This window comes from Megalops cyprinoides, chromosome 16, assembly GCF_013368585.1.
Source record: "Megalops cyprinoides isolate fMegCyp1 chromosome 16, fMegCyp1.pri, whole genome shotgun sequence".
Taxonomy (NCBI): Eukaryota; Metazoa; Chordata; class Actinopteri; order Elopiformes; family Megalopidae; genus Megalops; species Megalops cyprinoides.
Genome location: NC_050598.1, coordinates 30,856,862 through 30,883,605, shown reverse-complemented (window position 1 = coordinate 30,883,605; position 26,744 = coordinate 30,856,862). Strand labels below are relative to the sequence as shown.

Genomic DNA, 26,744 nt, shown 5'->3' with positions numbered 1-26,744 from the left:
TTGGTACTTGCTCTTCATTTTTTATTGAATTTAAAAACAGACACTACAGTTCTGTTCAAACTCACGCAAACCGTGTTCTGTGTCCCTGTCCAACCCCAGAGCTGGGAGAAAGACTGTGTCACACCTCCTCGCCTTTTTCCCCCTCCCCTGACCACACCTACAGCCCTGCCCAGCTCCCCAACAGCCCCACCTGTAAGCAGCTTGTGGGCGGAACTACGGCAGGGGACACACCCTGGACAGAGACGCTTATCCAGTGGGTTGAGGAGGAGAAAGAGAGGGCATTAAAGCAGCAGAGAGAGGTAAATGTTCACCACCAACCCTCCCCCCCCCCATGCGATGATCCTGGAGCAGCACACTGTATGTAAAATAGTTTGGATGAGGATAACCTGGCCCTGGATCAATTGTTAGGCAAATAGCCCGTAAGCTAAGCTATATGTGTCACACAGAACAAACACACCAGGAGGCCTGCTCTGTACCCCCCAGGGCTAACCACACCTCTCACCACGGCCAGAGCCTGCAGGCCCGGTTCACAGAGGCCCTGTCAGCCAGGGAGAGGCTGGAGGCCGAGCAGAGGCAGGGGCAGCGGGTAGAGCTGCTGGCCCAGTTTGAGGAGCAGTGTGCTGGGCTGAGGGCCAGGATGGAGGAGGAGAAGAAGCTGGCTGTGGAGGAGGCCTGTGAGAAGCTCAGGGCCCAGCTGCTGACTGAGGCCGAGGAGCTGAGGGAGAGGGAGGTACAGGCTGTCCGTGCTCAGGCCCTGGTGAGGAACAGACCAACAGATCTCTTTTTTCTCTCTTTCCATCTCTACACAAACCACAATGACTGGGCAGTCCCCCAACCAGCTAGAAATGAGTGGTCTGTCACAGGTTTCATATCTGTAAATGATCCTGTTTACCTGCCTCTGTGTCTGTCTGTCTGTCAGGAGCATGTGAGGCAGTGTGTGAGGGAGGCAGAGAGGGGTGTGAGGGAGCAGTGTGAGAGGGAGAAGCAGAGGGACAGAGAGAGACTGCAGGACCATCACAATCAGGAGCTCAGTCAGCTGCACAGCAGGTAAGAATACTGTGCTCACACACATATACATGCACTCAGTCACACACTTACACATTCACTCACATACACACTCATACTCACTCATGCACAGACACACACATACATGCACTCTCTCACACACACACTTACGTGCTCATGCATACTTACACACACTCACTCACACACATGCTCTCACACACACACACACACTCACTCCCACACGATCTCACACACACACACTCTCAGACACACACACACACTTGTGCAGTCTCTTGCCTTGAATGAGTATCTCTCAGCATGCTATCTCTGTAGGATCCAGCAGCTGGAAGAGCGTCTGGACTGCGTCACCAGGGAGAAGATGCAGTACGAGAGAGAGTTTAAGGTCAGCCGATTAAGCAAGGTCACCATGAATTAGTCAGCAGAACAGAAAAACCAGCTTCCCCATGACTGCACACCCCCTTATTCTCCTTTCCTTTTCCCTCCTCCATCTATCCTTCTCTTCCATCCCTATCCATTTCCCCCACTCTGCTCCACCCTTTCCTCTCTCTCTCTCTCTCTCTCTCTCTCTCTCTCTCCATTGCTCTCAGAAGGTGCAGTGCAGTTACAGGCAGTTTGTGGACCTGACTGACTCCTCCCTCCACTCGGACTACCTGCTGCGCCTGCGTGGTCTGGGTAAGGAGCCTGGTTTCACTGAGACTGAGGTGCAGACTTATGACATCATCACTGTGTGACCTTCTTCTGCCTGGTCTAACTCTCACTGCCCTCTGAACTCAGAGACGCCCCCCCCATCCAGGGTGGTCTGACACTCACTGAAAATGTTTTGGAACAGCAGACTACTCTCCTTGTTTATTCATACCCCTGGGAAATTTGAACAAAAACATAATACAGCATGTCTTATTGTCCTGTTTCTAGAGTTATCTAAAAAGAGCAGCATTATGTTTTCCAAAGGATTACGTCCAAAGATTATTACAAAATTACCCTTACCCCTCAGTACCTACAAACAAAATTCTGCAAAAATAAACTGCATCAACATTATGTTGTCTAGAACTTCTCAGAAATTTCCAAAAACATGTCTTAACATTGGGCGTAAAATGAGGCTCCACACAGAAACAGTACATTAGTAGCATGAGAGAGTGAGGCTACGGTGTGTGGGTACATTAGTAGCATGAGAGAGTGAGGCTACGGTGTGTGGGTACATTAGTAGCATGAGAGAGTGAGGCTACGGTGTGTGGGTATATGTATAGGATATTGTGACAGCAAATCGATCATTCTGGCACATTTTGCAGGATAGAGTTGTGGTTGGGAGAGAGTATGAGAAAGACATTATTTATCTGTCACCCTACGGAATATGGAAATAAGTTTTACCCCTGCTGTAAGGCTGGAAATAAAATAAAATCCACCTGCTCACCGAAAAAGACACTTGTGGACAATTCTTTTGTTATTTTGGTCCTTTTCCTGTTTAGAGGGTTGTTAGTCCAGGTGAAGCTCTCAGTCATATTTAGCCCTGGTCCACACCATGCAAGGTGAGAGGTCAGGCTGGTAGAATGGGGAATAACTTGTTTTTTCCTTTAATTGTGTAGCTCTGTGGAGCAAGTCACACAATGTCTTTGTCCTGCTTTGGAAACCGATGGAGATAATAGCGTGACTCCATACAGCGCCTTTTATTTAAGGACCAGCGCATTACAGTGGACCAGGCTCAGCGTCCAGGAGAAAATACAGAGGGGTGCAACTGCAATCCACGGTGCACAAAAAGTCATAATTACTCTGTAGACATTGGGATATAAAGAGACAACTGGGGGTGCACTGCACACCGAAACACCCCCATTATCTGCAGTGGAGGTGTGCACCTCATCCACCACCAATACCCTCACAGGGCAGAGGTGAGGACTCTCCATTTGTTTTGGTGCATCGCCAGAGCGAGAATTTGGCCAGAGCAGCACTGCAGTGAGGGTCATTAGGTTTTTAACGGCCGGAAGTCAAGAACTCCGCTGATCCGACAGACTTGCAAATTCGCAATGTGTTTTCTGTGAAGGACAAAACGGTGTTTTGTTTAAAATTAAAATATTTCTGGTTGAAACCACGGCATTGTAACACCGCTGCCTGTACAGAAACAGCGCCGCTGATACAGGAGTTTGGCCCATTATTTAATTAAAGAAAAAAGTGAAGTGTTATTTTTATAATGACGTAACACTGCCACCTTTCCACAAATTAGTATACGGTGTAATTATGTCGATCGTCCACGGGGTGGCAGCGCAGGTGTAGTTTTGCCATGAGCCTCGGGGATTGGCGACTCGAAATCTGGCGTTCGGCTTCGTTTCGCTTGTGTCAACAACGGACCCAAGAGCCCCAGTGTTAAGAGGTTTAGGGGCCGCCTTTGGCACCGTCAAATCTCAGGGAGGGTTCACGACGGCAAAGGCATCACTCTCACACTAATTAACAAATTATTATCACTGTGCTTACCATAAATTATTTGTCATTATTAATTTTAAAATCACAGGTGCAAAATGCATTTTAACTTCATTGAGTCGTTCTGCAAACAACAGCTACATAGGCCGCCAGTGAACAAACCCAATGAATTCACTAATTTTTTTTTTTTTGGTAAAACTATAGTCTGATTTTGTCTGGTATTATTGCTCTTAAAGTGGATCATTTCCAAAGCGTATTGTTGTTCTGCTCTTTGGGGTTTTATAGTGCTGCTGTAGCCTGTTGGAGCTCAAGAGCTGCTGTTCCTCCGAAATGAATAGTGGGGGCGCTCCAATCCTTCCACAGATTTCTGAAGCTCACCAAAAAAATCGTCGCGTTTGTCGTGCGTGATGGTGCGAGTGTGTCAAACGAGGGAGGGAAGCGATTGCGTGTTTGAGAGGAGAAAAAATCCACTCCGAGCTTTGTTTCGCTTGCTTCGTTTCGGGTTTCTAAACCCCTTCTCCACTGCCTGTCTTGCGGTTAGGAGGGAATGATAGGAGAGGTGTAGATCGAGGGAGGGATACGACTGCCCAATGCCGCCTTTCAAAAAAAATGTAGGTAATAAAAAAATCCAGTCGGTGCTGCTGCTTGGTTAGCGCGTCTGTCAGTCGGAAGAGCGGATTTTTTCCCAAGCACACATACCTCCCCCTACCCCCTCCCTCTCTCCGCCTTCCTCAAACAAGCAGTCTGTCAATGTGCTGGGAGCGCTAGTCAAGTCAAACCAGTAGGATTTTGAAACGGAGAGACGGATAGAAAGAGAATGTCTGATATCCGTCCTGCGTCGGAATAGTAAGACAGCAGGGCTCCCCGTGACCTAACATATCAGAGACTATTTTTAAATTCAGGGGCTATGCGTGTAGGAATTATAAATATTATTTAAAATATAGATAAGGGTTTACGGTGAGACCTTTTAAATAATTAATGCAATCTCGCAAACTTCGACTGATGCTGTAACCTAAAATTACGACTTTTATGTTTTTATTTTTTTGCTTTCGTCCGACTTTTTTGCAATGAGTTTGCTTTTCCTCGGTCCCTGAAACGCGTGCATAGCTTAGGCTATAGTTTTTTTTTCTTTTCGTTTTGTCTTGAGTAAAATTTAATAGTGCTTGGCTTGTCCACTGTAAGGAATGTTGGTTTCCAAGGAAAGAAGCAAAACTGAGAAAAGGGGGAAAATGCGGGGTGCGGGGCTGTAGGAACCACCGCGCGCATCAGCACGTCCTTCTGAGGATGGAAGGCAGGAACGAGCACCTTCGATTTTAAACACTCGCGTTTTTGTCTCCACTTGCTATTTTCTCATCTCTCTCGGAGAAAAGGGGAATCGGAAAGGAAGACGGAGGGGGAGGAATGGGAGAGAACCCGAACCAAGCCCGTACAAAGAACGAGGTTCGTCAGTTTGCAAACCCCAATCTGAAGCCGTCAGTATACCAGGCGGATAGTTTCTTTAATAACATTTAAATCCGATAAAAATCGACTTCTCCTCGAGAGTTCTTTGTTGGAAGGGTGTTTCGCACGAGCCACTGAACAGCGGCCCCTGAAAAGAGGACTAAAGACAAACAAATAATTGGGGAAAATATGGAATCGGCATAGTATTTATTTCTGTATGAACACACAAACTACTTTAGAGACCAAGAAAGGGTTTATTTACGCGTACATGGGCTTTCCACGGGAGTAGATCGACTTTTAAAACCTCGGTGTAATCGCTTTATTTTATATGTGCTTTGTGTTTTTGGCTGACATCCATGTGGTTGCCCAAGTCACGCTATCTCCTCGCGCACTGAAGGATTCACCTATAGCCTGCCGGGGGGGATCTTTGTTCGAAACTCCCCCCACCTTTTCTGCAAAATTCCCATTGCTTTGATGGGGGCGAAAAGACGTGGTTTGGGGATTGCAATGGCGTGTCGGAGCAGTGGAAATGGATTGGGAATTCTGGTGGTATTCGTAGTGGATTTACTGGGGATCGCGGCCACCAACATGGAGCCAATCTACTGGAATTCTTTGAACAAAAGGTAAGGGTCGAAACAATGCCTTCATATTTGATGTGCGTCTGTCGAAACATAAACAGTTTTAAATATATGTTTGCGCTCGCTCCTGCGAGCCTCTTTGTACGGGGGTAAAGTGTTTCGGGTTCTGGGTTGCACTGTGCGGGTTCAACACCATTTTCTCTGCTCTCCAGTTGGTAGTTGAGCGACGCCGGAGGATCGCTCTGCGTGCCGCCGCGTCCTCAGCTAATGCGAGCAGCTTTACAACTTTGGAAAACTGATATAAATGCGTGGCTGCGGTGGATGTGTGGACGGCAGCACGAAGGGACGCTTCAGCGCTTCTTTAACTGATACGCTTGAATTGTACGATTGCATTGTTTGTCTTGCATTTTTTAGAATACAAAAACCACGATCATTCGTCACACCACCTTGAAAACCTGAAACTGTATTTGACTAAGTGCCGTGGAAATTACAACACCCTAAAAGCAGCCCATTTTAAGGAAAATAAGGAACTTAGAATTTAAGTTCCTTTGTTGTTTAGTTAAGGGATGTTTCTCGTAACCTGTTGCTTACACCAGTGCGCTAAAGGAGCGCAAAGTGATGAATATTTTCAGTTCGTTACCTCGAGAAAATCGATTCTCAGGGTGGCACACTTTGAACTGTGCTGATATGCGAGTTCGATCTAGTTGTCCACTTTAATCCAGCATCGAGGTTCAGAGTGAAAGGTCCAAGTTAGGACTGTTTATTGTGAAGTCGCATTGCACTGTCTGCTGTCGCTGAGGTGGCGACAGATATGTGGAGTATCTTCTGCCCAACGCCAATCAGGGTGGAATTCCCCGGCGTGAGGTATCAGTTGCGTTTGTTAACCCCCGGCCTCAGAAATTTGCTTATCAAAGTGCTGGCATCGCATTTAAATGACAACAGTTGTAAGCAGCGTCGGCCCTGCTTGTCTCTGGCTGTCCCGTGATGTTTATGGAGGAACATGTTCCTGTCAGCCTCGCTCATTCCGTTTGACAGGGGATGGTGTGGGAATCGCACAAGCTTCTCCAAAACTGAATGCAGTTTATGGTGTAATGTAAAAAAGTGGCACAACATATAATATTTTGTATAAATACAAAAAATGGTCTTATAAAAACGAGGTTAGTCTGAATTCATTTCTGACCTCCAGCGAAAAGAAACGTGTTCCTGTTTTATATTGTCTTCAGTTTGTGATATATGACATTATCCCGTGCATGTACACACTTTATTTAGACTAGTTTAAAAGGCTTAATCCAGTTCTGTGTGTGTAACGCGTCGAGGACCTGCATCGCTTGTGGTAAAAAGCCGTCTTTAGTGCGAACTATGCCCGTAGTCGTCTTTTCGGTTCATTGTTTCTTCTCACCTTGAATTTATGAGCGCTTGCTGGATGCCTCCCCGTCTCGCATCGAAACCCCGTCACTCTCCACCGCTGTTTCCGCAGACGCGCTTAATTAAAAGCACAAATCTTGACATGTCTCCAATTTAGCAGTTAATTACGCCGCTTAAATGGCAGCGAATTGATCTGAGAGAGGTGAGCGAGTGATAAGTAGACGGGCAGACGAGTGAGAGATGGACAGATTGTAAGAGACAATGCGAAAGACGGAGAGACAAGAGAGACACGGTCCATAAATAAGAAAATGTCCCTGCCGTAAAATCCATTTAGTCGTGTGTCAGGGTTGAACCCTCGGTAAGAAAGTCGCATAGAGACGCACTGGCGCATCTGTTACTTCCCATTGTCACCGCTGTCACTTCGACCCAACTTACTTGTGGGTAAGTACTGACGCAGGGAGATTTACATGTTACACATCCATCGATAAACCAAGACATTTACAGCTGTTCAGCTGAACCACCTGGTATCTTCTAGTTGGACCAAATTCCCAAAACACTGCATAATACCAGTTTGGGGTCATTTTACTCTCTTGTTGGTTTTTTTTTCTGCAGACTTTGCTGGAAAAATCTTTTCACCCAGGAAATGTTTGCGTTGGGCTCCATTTTATGATGAGTATTCTGATGTGAGGCTAATCCACACTTGCCCGAGATCCCACAAAGCGGGCTGCTTCATGTGCATATCACTGATCAGGGATCTGTCGTGTCACAAATAATCCTCCTTTTTGTAGCTTTTTCAGTGAGCAGTCAAGGCCTCTGTAGTAAACTGGCTTTGCCAGGATCATCTCACAACCCTAAATATTATGGGTGCAAACAACTGCAAGAGAACATGTGAGCTGTTGGGATCTGAGAGGTGAAAGTATTGCTGGATGGTTGGGGTCTGGCTTTGCCATCGCAGCCGGTTGGGGAGGTGTGGGGGCAGTGTTCTGACAGTCTGACCGACGCACCCCCTCACAGCAGATGACTGTATATTACTGTAAACGTTATGACTGTGTGTGTCTCCATACTGCTGCGAGTGAGTTGTACTACAACTCTTCCCTCTCAAACACGCATTAAAAATTTAATCCCCTCTGGCTTTTCAATAATTAATTAATCGCCAGCTAATTGGCTCTGGATAAAAATGGGGTTAACTAGGCGGATCGTTTTGAGAGGAGAAAAAAAATAACCAAAATAAAAGCCCCTTTATTGTGATGCCCGGAGTTTCCCTTGCTGCTGGAAAGGCTAAGGGAAAGGGAAAATGGACAGTCACACAGGCAGTCAGGTTACAGCGGTCTGATTCGCACAGCAGTTTCAGGCCAGGTTTACCCACTAATCTGCAGTCAGATTTTGTCCACAAATTATACATCCTACCAGCAGGGTTTGCCTTTGGGTTTGTCTGCCAGATGTGTACGTGCGTGTATGTTTGTGTGTGTGTGTGTGCGCGCGCACATGTGTGTGTGTGCATGTGCGCACACGTATGTATGTGTGTGTGTGTATGTCTCTGTGTGCACGCGTGTGTGTTAGTAAAGCATCACAGCCATTGATATGCAGTGAGAACGCCAGGCTGAAACTCACAGGCATGGCATCTCTCCCGCGCCGCGGCAGCGAGGTGTTTGGGTTGGAGGGTCCAGCCGCGCTGCGTTTGGTCTGAGAACAGGAATAGGAACAGAAACAGGAGTGCTGCCCTGAGCACATGTGCAGATGCGCTCTCCCACACGAGGCCGCAGGCCGCCGTGTTCCGCTGAGTTTACCGCCAGCAGGACGGTCCGGATGCAGGCAGCTGGCAGTGTGGCCGGGTTCAGACCGCCCGGTTCGGGGGCGGTATGAGGGCAGCGTGGTGAAACTGAAGGCTGTCGCCTCTCTCCCCCTGGTGAAAAGAGAAATGCCCATGGGACCGGCTTTGGTGCAGTGTTAAGGAAGCCGATGCAGTAGGACAGACTGCCTAGGGAATGCAGGGCTTGAGCAGGCTGTCATTAGCAAGTGTGTTCTCATTCTCCTGCTGTGGTGTGTGTGTGTGTGTGTGCGCGTGCGTGTGTGTGTGCGCGTGCGTGTGTGCGTGTGCGCGTGTGTGCGCGTGCGCGTGTGTGTGCGTGTATGTGTGCGCGTGCGTGTGTGTGTGTGTGCGCGCGTGTGTGTGCGCGCATGTGTGCGTGCACATGTGTGTGTGTCTGTGTGCGTGCACATGTGTGCGTGTGTGTGTGCCTGTGTGCGTGCCAGTGTGTGTGTCTGTGTGGCCTGTAATGAAACTCCCAAGGGTCTGAGCTTATGGACGCATCCTTGTATACCGAAGTCACGGGTGTGTTTCTCTCATACACGTTCAGTGACATTAACAAAAGTGCTGGACAGACAGACGGACATGCAGACAGACAGACAGGCGTGGAGGATAAGTGGACACAGACAGGTGTATAGAGTGACTTATATACAGGTAAATGGGAGCACAGACTGGCAGGTCGATATGGTGATGGACAGAAAGATTGCCTGTAATCCCCGCCATTGATTTAACAGGCTCTTACATGCTGGCTGACAGGTTCGACAGGAGGCCCCTCGAACCCCTGCTCCTCTGGCTCCCACAGGTGTCTGTCAGCATGTTCGCTGGTAAACAGAGTAATAATCACATTACCTGTGTTTGTCCTGGGTCAGCCTCTGCTGGTTAGCAAGCAAATTATGTCTTCTGCACTGATCAGAGATCAGTCTGGGGAGGTGGGGATGGCGTCCCCATTTTGCTGCCTGGTTTTCTCCGGGTAATCAGGGCGTGGCCCTGTAACTGAACATGGAGAAATGGTGTGGAGGTCGTTCCTGCCCTCAGGGGAGTGTCCAGGGAGCTGTCACCAAGCACCGTCAACTTTCTGGGGCACAGAATCCTTCAGCAGTCGGAGGTACTGTGTGTTCACGATGGCTCTTTAAACGTGTATTTTTATCTCTTGCGACTGCTTTGCTAACTTAATGAAGCTTCATTAATTTGCCGGTAACCATTATTCCAGTATGACAGGGCTGAGTTCATGTAAAAATATGTTGTGAATTATTTGTGGGAGGCAAATGCTGTTTCGCTGTCGTAGGAAGCGGGGCCATGTTTTTGGAGGGAACTTCCCTTGACTTTGGATTGCAGGTTACCAAGAGTGACAGCAAGCTTCAGCCTTTGACACTAAAACAGAGAGCAACGATTGGCTGAGCCAGGGAGGAGTTTGTAGCAGACTCCACCCAGGTTTTGATCATTGGGGGTACTGGGAAACAGCTTGCAAGCCTTTCCGGGCTGCTTGCCCTGCACAAGGAGTTTGTGATTTCCTCTAGGGGTGGTTTTGGGCATTGTTCATAACCCTGTGTAGGAATATGACTGAAGTGTGGAAATAACCTGTACTGCACTGATGCTAACCCCTGTCACACTGACGCTTTCTCATCTGGAGGCTTTCAGTTTACCTCACCTCAGCCATTTTCACCCTGTCAGAGGTCACACCACACAGACAGCCAAGCAAAGCTACAGCCCCGCTTCTCAAAATGGAAATAAGACCAACATTTTTTTTTTTTTTTTTGTCAGAGTTTTTATGTCAATTTTGGCACACCCAGAGAAAGATTTAGGGCCAAATGTAACAAACATTGGCAAACTGCATCTTTTTGGCAGGGACATTTCGGCTTAAAGGAATGAGACTTGCCACATGTGTCTGTGAGAAACACCCTTTCCCCCCTCTCTCTGTTTTTCCCCAGTTTTTCTCCCCCCTCCCTGGGCGGAAAGTGTTAACAGAAATGGCAGGAAAAAAATGGATTGCTTTCATGTTGGACCAATTCCAGCATGGGGGGTTAAATTTCTTCTCCAAATCCACCACCCCCCCCAATAGAAAATCTCTCGCTACTTTCCTACCTCTCCTCCCACCCCTTCTCTCTCCTCCCCTCCTCTCTCAACAAAGGAGCTCCTTGGAGCCTCCAGCTGAAAGCCCCCCCCTCCCATCCTTTCCCTCTCTTTTCTGTCAGACCTGTAGAATTATTCCACCTCTTCTTTTCGTTCGCCTCACTCCCCTCTCACTCTGACTACTTGCCTCAAACCAGTTCCTTCAAATCCTCCTCCTTCTCCTGTTACTTAACTTTATAAGTTTCATAATGCACGCTCCTCTCCCTTTTCCTGTGTGTGCACGAGAGAGAGAGTGTGTGTGCGTGAGAGAGAGTGTGTGTGTGCGTGTGTGTGTGTGTGAGAGAGAGAGTGTGTGTGTGCGTGTGTGTGTGTGTGAGAGAGAGAGTGTGTGTGTGTGTGTGCGCGCGCGCGCTGGCGCATTCGGGGGTGCACTCATGAGTGCGAGTTTGAAATTCTGCAAAGACGTTTGGCGTTCATGGCAAACCCGTTTGCCTACATGGCGGCGAGAGCTCGACAGACTTAATCGACTGATGGAGACGCCACAGAGACGACTGCGGTTCACCGCTCCGCCGGGCGACTCGGAACAATGAGAAACACTCCCATTTACCTTTCCCTGCCCCCCCATCCCTCTACCCCGCCTTCTTCCTCCCTCTCTCACTCCCTCACTCCCCTTTTCCCCCCTCTCTCTCACTCCCCCCCCACATCAGGGTCCAGCTGTAGTGTATTTCTGAGACTGCGGGAGAGTAAACAGATGGAGTGGTTTTTCTTTTCTTTTCTTTTCTTTCTTTCTCCCCCCAGTGAAAGGAGAGCTGGAATAATGGCCTGAGTGAGAGAAACGGACAGAAGCCCTCAGAACGGCACTAACCCCTCCGCGTCTTTGTCCTCTAGACTTTCATTTGATCGATGTGTGAGCGTGTGTAAGCTGAGTGCATGTAGACCAGGCTCTGCCCGTTACTGCCCTTAATGTGGATGCCGGGGTTTCTCTTTTTCTTTTTTGAGGGAGGGGGGATCTCTGCCAACTGCACAGCTGCTCTGAAGCCCAGAGGATTGTGGGTGATGCAGAGACCCCCCCCCCGGCTGTACCTTCAGTAATCCACAGGTCTGCGTGCTGGTGGCCAGTCAGATCTGTCCGTCCAGCTGGCGACGGTGCTGAGAGAGGCCGCAGTCGACATTTAGCAGTCGTGTGCAGACGGTCGCTCAGATCTCTGTCACAAAGTGCCGCGCTGTGCTGTCCTTGAGGGCCGAAGGGAAGTGTCAGTGAGAAATGAGAACGAGGTGTGTTTTATGATGTTTTGTTAGACGCGTATTCACCGTCGAGTGCTTCAGAAAACGTCCTTTCACAACCCCCCCCAGCGCCCGAGTCAACGACACAGGCCGGCTCTACCACCAACCAGGGCTTTTTATTGGAGTAGAGACATATGAAACCTGCGAAAAGCTGCCTTTTCTGATGCCTGTGATCATGTGGAAAAACTCGTTGTGATCGTGTGGATGCGCAGTTTGCACAGGACCTGCAGTTTGAGCTCCACCCCACAGCCCAACAGTCTGACACGCCACCTCCCACTCCCTTAACTTCCACTGTAGCTCTAGTGTAGGACTCCTAACGTCCTCCTAAAGCATCAGAATTGTCCCCCTGGGCAAATTGCACATAAGAATACATAAGCACTTGAAAAATGTCATAATTACATGTCAAGGTTAAATTCTTGATATTTTGATTTCAGTAACTTACTTTCCATTGGCTAGCATTCTAGTATTTGATCTGTTCAGCAAAACTGTAGATAATTTACTTACTTACCATATAGTAACTGATCCTCATAATCAGTTGTATAATGTATTACAAGGGGTAATGTCCAAGACTCATGTAAGAGAAGACTAGTTGTGTGTAATGTCTTACACTGAGCATTGATCTTTACAAAATCGTATATGATCACTCTCTCACACCCCACTATATTAGATGACAAACTTTGTGCTCTGAGTTCTGACTGAGTGACAGTGAGGTAATGACTTTTGTTTGAAGCTGGGATTCTGCCAACAGGGAATCATGGGTAAATTATCATGTCTGCGTGTGTGTCCCATCCCCCCCCCACCCCCCCTCCATATAAGGAACTATTTGTGACAGAAAACAAAAAAAAGAAACAAAGAAAGTTTTCTTTAGAGGCGTGAAAGGGAGTGTGAAAACAACAGAAAATGGCCTGTACCACTTGACCCCATCTTAGGGGGGTGTGAACAAGGGGAGGATAATCCCCCTCACTCACACCACCCGTCAGCCCCCTCAAGCACTCCTCCAGTGTGGCGCGTTCCCCTGTCAATCAGGCAACAAAGCTGTCTGTAAAGGGATTAAATCTGTCTCTCTCTTTCGCTCTCGGCCTCCCTCTTCCCCACCCCCCCTCCACCCCCTTGAAATTCAGACACTTTATTAGTATGACCAGTGACCTGGGAGTGCTGCCAAAGCCGTCATTCCAGGTGTCACACAAAGTTTGATGAGGAAGTAAAAGTTCAATCCTGAGGTCACGCTCTCTGTGACTGCGGTCGTGCTCTCTGTGGCTGCGGTCGTGCTCTCTGTGGCTGCGGTCGTGCTCTCTGAGACTGCGGTCGTGCTCTCTGTGGCTGCGGTCGTGCTCTCTGTGGCTGCGGTCGTGCTCTCTGTGGCTGCGGTCGTGCTCTCTGTGACTGCGGTCACGCTCTCTGTGACTGCGGTCGTGCTCTCTGTGACTGCGGTCACTCTCTCCCTGCGGTCACTCCCTGTCACCGTGATCACTCTGTCCTTGCGGTCACTCCCTGTCACCGTGATCACTCTCTCCCTGCGGTCACTCCCTGTGACCGTGATCACTCTGTCCCTGCGGTCACTCTATCCTGCGGTCGCTCCCTGTGACCGTGATCACTCTGTCCTGTGGTTACTGTGTCAGTGCGGTTCCCCTGTCCCGTGGCTGTGGATTGGGTGATGAGTGAGACCTCGTTTCGTGGTGCCCCTGGGTCATGAGGCCAGGGAGTGCATGCCTGAGGCTGGACTTTTCCCCCGGGTCAAATATTAATCTCTTTAAATCCAGGGAGTAATCTGAGAGGTTAATCTCATCTCATCTGTGAGTCTGGGAAAAACTGGACAATATTTCTCTTCATCAAGACAGGGTGTGTGTGTGTGTGTGTGTGTGTGTGTGTGTGTGTGTGGTGGGGGATATATTTACAGAGAGAGAGAGAGGAAGGGATGCTCCACCTGTTGACTCCATTATGAATATTTCTTAATTATCCTGCATATTTTTAGTTTGTTGTGTTTATCTTTGCATGTGATTGATGCACATGCAAAATACTTATTAGAGTGTGTGCTGCACCCTCACAACCGCAGAAGTGTAACCTCTCACCAGGTGACAGCCTGTGTTTCACATCACACGCACACGTACTGTGTAGAACCCGTGAAAGGGTGGAGGTGCACCTTAAGCACAGTTCCGGAACACAAGGGCACGTGTGCATTGAAATTCTCCACGTAAGTGTCATGCGCTTTGGAGGACTGAATGCTGAAGTATGCATCCAAGCATCTTTTATCCACACTCATCCTTCCCAGAGGTCCTTGCGATTTTAATCTTGCATTAAGGCTATAGCAGCTAGAATTGCTGTACAAGTGTGAGTTTCCAGCCGGCAGTCCGCTTTGTATTCATCTCATGCTTAAAGAAGTTACCAGGAATATTGATGGGATCCTCTGTGATAAATCATGGGCTTCTGCAAATGTACTTTGTATATATGTAAGGTCAAAGGTCAAGGGGTGGTGATAACAGGCCTTCCAAACTGAACCCTTTTTTGTGTGCAACACGCTCGTGTACTTGGGCCCGTATGCCTGGAGTTACAGTAGGCAGGTATGTAGTTTTTCAAGAGCGCAATTTGGAGAGCAGCCCACAGTTAAATGTCAGCTTCAAATTAAAGGAAGCTCAGCCTGGCGTCCGCTGAGATTGCCCGTTTATAAATTCCTCAGGTGCAATATGTAGCGATCAAATGGAATCATTTCGTCCTGATACTTGTCCCAAAGCCAATAATCCCAACAGGTGTCACCCAGACCTGTCAGTAATATTTTCATCTTCCTCGCAGACAGACGCAGACAGACTCCCAGCACAGGGTGATCACATAATCTGCGCTCCACCTGCCAGCGTGGAGGTGAGCGTGTGCGCAGGCAGGAGAGGAATGTGCAGCTTCTGCATATGTTCTCTCCTGCTTTGTCTGGCGTTGACGAGCTTAACGAACAGACACACCGCTATTGTACCCTACTTTCAAATCTCCCATAATCCTTTTCTCCCTTGCACCTCTCGCACACTTCTCTGCCTCCCCTCTCTCCCTTTCACACCTTTCTTTCACTCTCACACAGCGCTCACATGGTGAACACACACACACACACAGATACACACACAGCATGCTCAGTCAACCTAAATATCAACAACAAAAAGTGAGAAGAGCTATTTTAAAATGTCCTATGCACACACACACACACACACATTCAAACGCACACAAACAGTGGAAATGAAGAGAGAGTTGAGTGACCCCCCCAGGCAAAGTTTTCCTCTATTCCTGGATCAGTCAGGCAGTTTGAGGATCCTCATACACCCCCATATCAGCTGCGGGAACTTACACAAACCGGCTCATTTCCAACCAGTGGTCCAGAACGCTTCCCTGACCGTGTGACCGCGCGGTCTGTTCCAGCAGTCTCAAGCGTCAGACGGAGGAATGTGAGCGAGGGGCCGACCGAGCAGGACAGCCGGGAGGAGGAGAAGGGGGGAAGGGGTTTATATCCTCTCTTTTTCCCTTTAAAGCGTGGCCCACCGCTGTTCTATAGTGCAGGCAGGATAATCGTACAATGGAGAGAGTGAAAGAGTGAAAGAATGAAAGCGGGAGGAGAGAAAGAGAGACCGCGCCATGCCGTAAAGCGCATGGCCGATGGTTTCATGGCCGTGTGTCATATCTCCGGCTGTTTCTTTATGCGCTTTTGTCCGCGCCCCCAGCGTGTGTGTGTGTGCTCCTTGCTGTGACCTCTGTGTGGATTCCCTCTGTGTACTCCATCATCCCCAACCTCCCCGCTCGTTTGGACCCCAGTCCAGGGGAACCCCCCTGTAGTGTTCTGGGTTATTACCCATCGCCCCCCCCCTCGGGTTGGACTCCTCCGGTGCGTCTGAACTGATGGTTTTTCCTTGTTGGATTTCTTTTTTTCCCCCACAGCTGCAGAACATACCTGGAAAATGGCCATTTCCTGAACAGCTCCAGACAGCTGTTTGTGGGGGGCATCTCTGTCTAAATCAAATTACAATTTTTTTTTCATGTTTTGTTTTGTTCTCCATCCTTTTTAATTTTCCTCTTCATCTGTTCATCTCATTCCTCTCTTGCTTATATCTCCAACCCCCCCCCCCCCCCCCCCCTCTCTCTCTCTGTGGTCTCTTTCAGATCTCTGTCTTACAGCCGGTAACCTTGTAGGACAGTGGGGTAGATGAAAGGGCTGTGTGCACTTACGGAGAGCTGTACCTTTCCCCGTGCTGTGCTCTCCCAGCCTCACCCGGAGGGGGGGGGGGGGGGGGGGGGGGGGGCAGGGGGGGTGGACACAGAGGAAGGAGACAGGCAGAGAGGGATGAGGGGTGTCACACTCACACAAGGGAACCACAGCTGTACCAGAGCTGAGTGTGTGTGTGTGTCTGTGTCTGTGTGTGTTTGTGTGTGTGTTTGTGTGTGCATGTGTGTCTGCAGTTGTGTCTGTATATATGTGTATATGTGTATGTGTGTGTGTGTGTGCGTACATGTGCATGCATATGAGTGCGTATGTGTGTGTGTGTGTGTGTGTGCGTGCATGTGCATGCATGTGTGTGTGTGTGTGTGTGTGTGTGTGTGTGTGCGCGTGCATGTGCATGCATATGCGTGTGTGTGTATGTGTGTGTATGTGAGTGAGTGAGTGTGTGTCTGCGCTCTCATGTGCATGGGTGTTAGTGTCAGCACGTCTGAGTGTTCCAGTGCTGGCAGCCTTTCCCCCAGTCGTTGGCAGAGTTTTGCTGTGTCTGTCTGGCTAGGAGAGGGAGTGAGGGAGAATCCCACCGAGAGAGGGATTACACAGAATTACACACACTCTGCCTCCGTCACACACACACACACACACACACACCGCCCACTGTCACGCACGCGCCCAGACACACACACACACACCGCCCACTGTCATGCATGTGCCCAGATACACACACACATACACACACACACACGTGTCTGCATTCACACACTGCAGGCGTGTAGTGCCAAGTCTGACGCACTGTCACACGTATGAGAGCTGTAGGCTTTGCCGTGCTGGCAGAACGGCTGAATAATCCATTAATGCCATCTCCTTTAGACAGTGTTAACAAAGCTTGGCTCACTGTGTGTGTGCGCGCGTGCATGCGTGCGTGCATGTGTTTAGCTGTGAATCTTAGTTTTATTCCTCCTCCCTTAAACATGAAAAAGAGGGAGTAATCTGTGAGAAAAGGCAGGGCTCTGAACGCTTTTGATTGACATTTATAAAGGGGTAGGCTTTTCTTGTTTGACTGGGATCATGGCAAAACATCACCCACCTTATCTGACATGTCCAGCAGAGAGAAAAAGAAAGACAAACAGATGGATGGACACACACACACACACACACACACACACACGCACACGCGCGCACGCACACACGCATGGACAGACGGAGTGAGACACATACACACGCACGGACAGACAGAGAGACACAAACACACACACTCTCAGAAACCTAGTTTCATTTTTTCGCTCTTTCCTTTTCCAAACCTACCAATTACAGCCACTTCATCCGCAACCTCCCCACCTCTCTGTCTCTCTCTACCATTCTCCCCCTCTCGCTCCCTCGTTTCTTAATGAGCAATCTCGTTAAGGTCAGAACCATGCACCGCCACACTGTCCTCCTCTTTCTCTCTCTTTCTCGCTCCTTTTTTTTTTCTTTCCGCCCTCATTCACTTCCTCCTTTCCTCCTCTCTCTCCAGAAGATGAGGGGTCCTGTCGTTTGCACGCAGCAGGAAGAGGGGCTGAGGGGGAGAGGTAGAGGAGAGAGTGAGATATGATGGAGAGAAAGCGAGTCTCGGAGAACAGGAAGGAAAGGAGTAACAAGAGGACAGATGGAGGGAGGTAAATGAGAAGAGAGAGGGAACTGACAGGATTACGGCTCTGGTTGCAGGGGGGACGTAATTGCCTGCTGCGCAGCTCAGTGCACATTGGGGCATTATTTCAGGGTGCACCCAATCATTTCTTTGGCCTTATTAAGACATCAGTGGAGGGAGCAGGAGAGATGAGTCACTGTGAGTGTGGAGCGGACTCTGTGTGCACACGTCTTTCAGAGAGCAGTATTTGCTCTCAAAGTTGAGGTACTTGAACTTAAGCGGAAGAGAAAGCAGGAGACTGAAAAAGCGACCAGCATTAGTTATGCCTCAATTGATGTGTTAATTAAAGACCTGGATTCCTCGACAATTAATGAGGAGTCTTGATTAATTACCGTGGACCACTTTACTGAGAAGGAGCTTGCGTCGGGTCAGAAGGGTGAGGCTTGTGCAGATAAATATGAACGCACCGCCCCTGTGCACTGGGTGGGACAGGAAGGGGGGGCTCACAAAAAAAATCTCTGAATAAAATGTCAATTGTACAGTTTATAAAACGTATAACGTGCACACGTTTGAAGAAGTATTCTGTTGCCACCTTTGAAGTGGCACTGTGTGTGAGAGTGCGTGTGTGTGTGAGAGTGTGAGTGTGTGTATATGACTAAGCATATACAGGTCCAGTCAAACGTTTAGACACACCTGATTAAGGTAATGGGAAACATGCGTTCCAAGATTCGATCTAAAGTCTTCTGCTTAAATGCTTGACATTTGTTTCTTAGGCATCAGCTTCACTTTTTATATTTATCTGAATGTATGAAAACATTTTTAAAAAAATATTTTTGGCTATTTTGAAAAATCTAAAATATATTTGTTTATACCACTTTTTTGGTCACTGTATAGTTCTATTTGTGTGGTTTCATAGTTTTGAAAGCTTTACTGTTATACTAAAATGTTGAAAATAACAAAAAGAAAGAAAGAAAAGTGTGTCCAAACTTTTGACTGGTACTGTGTGTATGAGTGTGCGCGTGATAGCGCGTGTGTGTAAGCGTGTGGGTGAGTGTGCGTGTGCGTGTGCGTGCGTGTGAGTGTGTGCAAGTGCATGCGAGTGCGTGCGTATGTGTGAGTGAGTGCGTGTGTGTGTGTGTGTGTGTGTGTGTGAAAGTGCGCGTGTGTGCCAGGTCCTTAGTGCTGCTGCCAGCCCTGCAGAGTTGCATGCTCTCTCTGCCTGATAGTTTAATGAGCGGTGAGGGCGAGGGGCGAGGGGAGAGGGGAGAGGGGTGAGGGTGAGTTCGGCCAGGGCACAAAACCACTGCCCCAGGTCTGGCATGGCGCCGGGCCACTCGCCAGACCACCTCTGCCAGCCGCGGGTGTGGCTTTCACAAGGCATCATGGGAGTTGTGAAGACTGCTGGCAGCAGCAGGAGGAGAGAGCAGCGTGCAGGTGACCTCAGCAGTGAGTCACGACAGAAAGTGCCCCCCCTTTCTGCTGGCACAGAGGCTGCTCACAGTGGTTCCTCTCATAATTAAACCCATAGCTCACACCACCTCTCGCCCACAGCTGGCCTGAGTGCCAACACAGGGTGTGAATTTTACATTATGCGGAGGAGTCAGTCTGCGGCTGGGAGTGGCTGAACCCCCCCTGCACGCGCGCGCACACACACACACACACACACACACACACACACGCGCTCATGCATACACTCATGCACACACACACACACACACACACACACACACGCGCTCATGCATACACTCATGCACACACACACACACACACACACACACACACACACACACACACACACACACACGCGCTCATGCACACACACACACATACACACACACACACACACACACACACACGCTCATGCATACACTCATGCACACACACACACGCGCTCATGCATACACTCATGCACACACACACACACACGCGCTCATGCATACACTCATTCACACACACACACACACACACACACACACACTCACACACACGCTCATGCATACACTCATGCACACACACACACACACACACACACACATACACTGGCTGACTGAATTTCCGCTGGGATTTCCTCCATGTGTGAGGGGTCCAGAGACACTGCAATATGGACTGTGCGTTATCCGTTTGGGTGTCTGCCTCAGAGAGTCCTGCTCCAAGCAGGGTCACCCCCACACGCCCGCTGCTACTGGGGGGAGGGGGTCTGCGACTGCAGGGGTTCGTGAATAGGGGGTGTCTTCTGAAAGAGGTGCCGTTTGAGTCCCGATTTTCTCCTTCTGTCTCTTTGTCTCTCTCAGTTAAAGTGTGACAAAGATCACCCCGCTCTCTGTCACCCCCCCCCCCCCCCCCATTTGTATACCCCTGTTCCTCTCACCCTCTCCTTCTCTCCCTCTCTCTTCCTCTCCCTCTCTCCTCTTCTCTCTCTCTTCCTCTCCTTCTGTTCCTCTCCCTCTCTCCCTCTCTCTCTCTACCTCTCACCCGGTCTCTCTCTCCCTCTTTCTTGCCTCCTCTTTCATCACTTTCTTCGGTCTCACTTTAAGCCTATCCTCCATCACTCTTAGTCTTATACTCTATTCTTATTCTCCTTTCTTCTAACCCCATCTCTCCCTCTGTCTGAACCCTCCACCCCCCTTAGCTCCCTTTCTCTCCTTCACCTTTCTCTCTCTTTTTTTTTGTCCACTCCACGCCTCTCTCTGTTCCCCCCCTCTATTCACCTGCCACTCTCCTCTGCCGGGGGTCTCCCTAATTATGCTCCATCCTTCCTGCCCTGGCCCTGGCCCCCCTCCCCTGCGACATACTGATACAGACACCTGGCTTAACTCAGCAGGCATCCCCCTCTCCCTCGCTCCCTCTCCCCACCTCTCCCTCGCTCCCTCTCCCCACCTCTCCCTCACTCCCTCTCTCCACCTCTCCCTCACTCCCTCTCTCCACCTCTCCCTCACTCCCTCCGCCCCGCACAACCCCCCTTCTTGTTCCTTTGTTTGTCCGGTAATCACTCGATCCTCCATTTTTTTTTTGTCTCTCCTTAACGCCACCCCTCTTTTTTTTTCCGTCTGTCATCTCCTCCCGTCTTTTTTCCTCCACTTTCTCATTTCTGTCTTTACCCCTTTACTCCCTCCATCTGTTTCACACCCCTTTCGCTCTGTCTCTCACTCTTCCTCACTCTCTACCTCCCTCCTTCTCACTTCCCCCTCTCTTGCTCTCCGTGTTTTTCCACCATTTCTTTTTTCTCCCTCTCTTTCTCTCTCTCCCTCTCTCTCCCTCTCCGCCTGCGTTTCTTCCTCACTCTCTCGCTCCTTCTCTCGCTCCGGGCCATGCGGTGTCTGTCACTCAGCCAATCGACACAGTCGCAGAGTCGGTGTGAACTTTTCATTTGATGACTTTGAGAAGAATGGTAATCAGCGGATTCCCCTCGGAGAGACAGACAGAGAGAGAGAGAGCGTGTGAGAGTGGGAAGGAGAGGGGGACGAGGGGAGCGGGTGGAGGTAAAAAAGGAGGAAAGATGAATCGAAGAGGGAATAGCTATTTTCTCTCACACCCTCTCCAGCAGGGCTCCCCCTCTCTCCCCCCCTCCCGCCTCCCTGAGAGCTTTCTCGTCAGAAATGCAAACAGAGAAAACTGTATTTTTAGACCTTTTCATTTTTAATTATCATAATGATTTGGGTTGTTGAGTCTTTTCATGTGAGTTTGAGTGTCTTGGGGGGTGTGGTGGTATTCCCCATTGGGCCTACCCCTCCATTATTGAGCATGTTCACACTGGGTCTCTTTCTCGGTGAATTTGCTCCTGTGGTGCCTTCTCTGCTTTATTTACCCATGTCCAGGTCCCTGTAAGCTGCATGTGCCGTTGCCGTGGTGAAAGGAGCCGCTCTATGCCTTGCGTGTCAATACTGTAAATAACTGACCTGAGTTTCTATTGTCTTGTTTCTTTTTTTTTCCTTTTCTGTGCGTCAATCTTGCCCTCAGAAATAAGGGGCCGTCACAAAAGTACATGTTCGGAAAGCAATGGCTAAACTGAACCACACAGGTAGCCTTTATGAAGGCGGTTGGTGTTGGGAACATAAGTAAAGTTCAACCACTTAAGCTTGAGATGCAGGGCACTATATGAAACTCACTCTGGGTCAGTACAGACGCCGGGCGCTGTGTCTGGCTCTGACTCTGGGTCAGTACACATGCAGGGCGCTGTGTCTGGCTCTGACTCTGTCGCTGACCCCAGGTCAGCCATCAGGGCTGTAATTGGGATGACACCCTTCAGTACCCTGAGAGAGGTGAGAATCCGCAGTGGGGCTCTGTCCCTCCTGCCATCTCAGACACCTCCACTGGTACACCGCAGGGCCCCTCCTCTGCTGCCTTCAGCCACTCAGCGCTCTGAGCCTGGGAACAGGGAGTTCAGCTGAGGTGCTGATTACAGAAGTCAGGACAGGAATACTATATGGCACTGCAGGACCAGGGCAGAGTAGCCCTGCAGGCACTGCGGCCCTCCAGGCTCAGGGTAGAGTAGCCCTGAAGGCACTGTGACCTTCCAGGACTGGTAAAAGTGATTTGGATTGACAGTTCTATGGGCAAAGCCTTTCACCACCACACAGGGTTGGCTGCATATTGTCCTGCAACCAGGCCGTCCATGCAACTAATCTCGATTAGCTCTGTGATGTGATTGGATGCCTATAACCTCTAGACCTTGGTCTTGTGTGGTGAGAGAGACACAGATATAAACAGTGTTGCAGCAGGCTGGGGCACAGTGGACCCCTCCGCCATTAAACAGCGCCACTCTCAGACCCGCCAGTGCCGCTCTCAGACCCGACAGCGCCACTCTCAGACCCGCCAGTGCCGCTCTCAGACCCGACAGCAGCACTCTCAGACCCGACAGCAGTACTCTCAGGACTGACAGCGCTGGCATGGCCTCCTGGCTCCAGGGCAGCACACCTCTCCGAGGTGCCAGCCGCCTCTCTCTCCAATCAGAGCCCATCCCCGATTCGCTGTCGGGAAGCGTCTGGTGCCGCTCAGGGGCGCGTTTCTGTGGGTGACGGGGCGGGGTGACGGGGAGCAGACGTGACATGGCTGCCGCGGCGCGGGTCGGAATAGCCGCAGGACAGCGGGGGGGGGGGGGGGGGTGGTGCGGGAACGCTCCTCACCTTCGCAGGCGTCCCCGCGCACTGCCAGCCGTCCGCGGCGTACCTGCGAGTCTCCGCGGCGCCAATCAGAACCAACCATATGGAAATAATTACTCCTAGCGTCTCTCCTACCCCAAACATTCCCACACCCCTTCCAGCGCTGCATGACTTTATAACAACCTTGTGCTTGTAGTTTGCAGCTTCTTACTCCCTCCAGCTTAGTCTCTCACTCTCTCTCTCTCTCTCTCCCTCCCTCTCTCGCTCGCTATCGCTCTCTTCTTTCTTCCCCCCTCTCTCTTCTCTTCCTCTCTGATGCATCCTGCACAGTGAGCCTATCTCCTCCATTTTGGAGTTCATTGGCTGAGCGCACCCCTTCATCCAGGCATCTCAAAGTGCTGTTTGCCGGTGCGACTGGCTCTGGAGTCCCATCCTGTGTAGTAATGGTGTCGGGCGAAAAGCTGGCGCTGTGCTGCTTTCTTATACAGCTTCCACGCCAGCCAGCAATTTTTTTTCCCCCCGGGTTTAAAAGAACACCTCCATTACCGTCCGCGGAGTTCTCAGCGCACGGCTCGGTCCCTGCTATGCAATCACCCAGATTGGTCCAATTTCGGTCCAGTCCCTCGGCTCCAGCCGTAGTCTCACCTCCATTCTGCCAAGACCTCTGTGCCAGCCTCCTCTTTCCTGCTCATACGAGCACAGGGGGGTGTGAATCTGGGGCAGTTAGTCACCAGATTTGAAAGATAACCAGCAATGTGTAGCATTATTTGCATAAGATCACCAGCAGCCAGAAAGGTGCTCAGCAGGTACTCAGGCCACGCCCACTGCTCGTGAACAAAGGAAAAGCCCCATCCCACGTACCTGCATCAGATACCACTGACTAAGCAGTGGGCCAGTCCTGACATGGCTGCCTTTTGATTGGAGGACTGTGCTTTGGGAGCTGTCCAAGGTGAAATATGGGCATAAACCAGCTGTGTCTCTGGTTCTGCACTTTACTCCTGTCCCCTGACAGCCAGTGGAGAGAGCTTTAATCGCACTACCTACCCTGAGAGGGAATTGGCGCCCTGGGACAGCACACTGGACCCTGAATCTAAGGGCTGTGAGTTTTAGTCTCAGTCAAGGGACTGAGGTTGAATTCTTGAGGGAGGCACATCACCTCAGGCTAGTAAGATATCTGTCATTTATGATTTGACAGAGCTGATGCTGTTAAACTGCATCTTATCCTGTAGACAGGTGCATGGTGACCAAATGAGTAATGGTCATGTTACCACAGATTTTACAGTGGTCTCTGTCCATGGATACTGTTGTATAAAAGGTATGTGGCGAATATAGTCATAGCTGAGCGTAGCAGTCAAGGGTTTTATTTTAGTTTTATCTCAGTGAAGTGCCAGTTAACCCACCCCCCTGCCCCGTATGTTCACACACGCACGCATGCGTACACACAAACGCTGCACAGAGCACCGTTTCCACGGACACGTGCTCGGCTCTGTCGTGCGGCGGGCCGTTTGGCGAGGGTCACCTCTCCGTCGAGCGTCTGCCACGCAGTCGCGTCCTGGAGGGGCCGGCCTGACAGCACCGCGGTTTACATGTTGATGGTGTGAAACCAGCTATTATCATCCGAGGAGCTCGCTTTCCTGACACTCCTGCCACCAGGTAGTTAAGTGGCAAATGAAGTGAGAATTGAGCTCCAGTGTGCTGCGCACGACGCACTCTCAGAGCCGGGCCCGGGGGGGTCCGAGCGCCCGGCGTGGTAATTGGCTTATTTTTAATCGTTTTTCGCCCGTTTGCGGATGTTTACACAGGTACAGAGAAAGGGACCGCCCCCCTCGGGATGGCCTCCACCAATCGGGGCCAGGCGCATTGTTTTACTCCATAATGCCGCATTGTTATGAATTATGAGGCTGCGTTTCAGGGAGTCCGCGGAGGCGCCCGCCCCGCGCCCCGCTCTCTGTCCGCACCTGGCCGCACCGCCCGCCTCCCACTGCCCCGCAGGAATTCGTGAAATGCCGTAGGGTGGCGAAACGGGCCGGCTTTGGCCCAGATTTCATCTAACCGCAATGCGCCGGCGTGTGTGACTTCCAGCGGAACTGGAGCAGGTGTTCTCTTTGTTTCCCAGTCTCCCTGCCGCTCATTGAGTTTGGCGGTTGCGGAATTGATCTCTCAGAGTTGGGGGACGGAACTCCATTACAGGTAGATTGAATCAGGGCCTACAGCGCTGCATTCGCATACGGATTCGCACAGGGGGTGGGGAGTAGGGGGCGGGGGTGACGGGGGTTAAAAAGAAACAATCGCTGAGTTCTTGTGGCGGGTCAGGCAGGTTTGGGGGAGGGGGGGAAGAGGGTGGCGGTCAGGGTCGAAAAAATATTTCTGCTCCCTTGCCCTCTACTAAAGAAGAGAGAGAAGAAAGGACCCCCCACCCCCACCCCCACCCCCACCTCTGCCCCCCTCCAACCCCCACTCCAGTGTTATAAAGTGTGGCCAGATGAATGGCTCTATTGTTAGAGGGAGAGAGAGAGCAGTGGGAAAGGAGAGAAAGACAGGAGTCTGTTTAGGACAACGAGTGCAGCACACGGCAGAGGCAGAGAGCCACTCTGCTGAGGAACTGAAGCCAGTGAGGGAGGTGGAATCTGGACGTGTAGCGAGGCCTGTTCTGCGGATTTCACAGCATATATTGCAGGCATATATTACATTACATTACTGTCATTTAGCAGACACTCTTATCTGGAAACACGTACATAGATTACAAGTTTTTACATGTTATCCATTTGTCCAGCTAGATATTGGATAGATGGGTGGCAGTGTAACACAGTGGTTAAGGAGCAGGAGTTGTAACCAAAAGTTTGCCAGTTCAATTGCCTGCTGGGGCACTGCTGCTGTACCCCTGGGCAAGGTACTTAACCCACAATTGCCTCAGTAAATATCCAGCTGTATAAAGGGATAACATTGTAAAAAATTGTAACCAATGTAAGTCACTCTGGATAAGAGCGTCTGCTAAATGCCAATAATAAAGATATTTACTGAGGCAATTCTGGGTTAGGAACCTTGCCCAGTGGGACAGTGTCAGTGCCCCAGCAGAAAATTGAGCCGGTAACATCTTGGTTACGAGCCCTACTCCTTATGTACACACATAGATGCACGCATACATATCCACACAGGAAATACCTTGTAGTACTTACGTAATATTTTCACATTAGGCATTTGCCTTGCTATTTCTTGAGTGCGTTTCGTTGGATTATCTGAGTTGGAAACAGGAGAGCAAGGCAGTGGAGCTCAGTGGTGGAACAGGCACGTGGGCGTATTCACCACAGAGATCCCAGTTTCACACCTCGGATAACCGTGTTTACAAAGCGGTGGAGACAGAGGTGTGTGGTGGATTAAGTTACTTAGAGTCAGGCAGGTACGTTCTGCCCAGGTGAGCTGGGTTTACTCTGATTACCACAACATTCCTCTTGTTTTAACAGACTTTGGAGCTCTTGTTTTGTTTCCACATGCCTTCGCTCTTGTGGGGAGCTTTTCTTGTCTTTACAAATACCCTCCTTTTTTAGCATCTCTGTCTCCTCTCTCTCTCCCTCCCCATTCTCTTGCCCGAGTGCAGTTGTCAGACTTGTATGCTACGAGTTCATTGTCAGATTCTTTAACGCAAGTCTACTGTGACTGAGAGAAATGCCATCAGATAACTGAGAGAAACGTGCCGTTAGGGAAATAAAAGGTGTTTGTTGGAGCCAGCAACACCCCCCCCCCCCCCCACACACACACACACACACACACACACACACACACACATACACATCCTGACTGTTTTTGCTGGGGTAGTCACATGCTGAGTTGCACACCCAGTCGCATCATGTGGTTTAAGCGC

At 50.0% G+C, this 26,744-nt stretch overlaps 1 protein-coding gene and 1 long non-coding RNA gene across 2 annotated transcripts in view; both read left to right on the top strand.

Annotated features, from left to right (window-relative positions):
* The first annotated feature begins 996 nt into the window (after window positions 1-996).
* On the top strand, window positions 997-2,178 carry LOC118790643. The gene is made up of 3 exons (XR_005005509.1): window positions 997-1,047; window positions 1,339-1,408; window positions 1,614-2,178. It is a non-coding gene; the product is annotated as an uncharacterized LOC118790643 (long non-coding RNA).
* Window positions 2,179-4,506: 2,328 nt separating this feature from the next.
* efnb3b (ephrin-B3b) overlaps window positions 4,507-26,744 on the top strand; it is a 48,579-nt gene continuing 26,341 nt past the window's right edge. Inside the window, exon 1 of the mRNA XM_036548194.1 lies at window positions 4,507-5,495. Within this exon, the coding sequence (XP_036404087.1) occupies window positions 5,347-5,495 (149 nt within the window). The 5' untranslated portion in view covers window positions 4,507-5,346. The remainder of the gene's footprint in view (window positions 5,496-26,744) is intronic.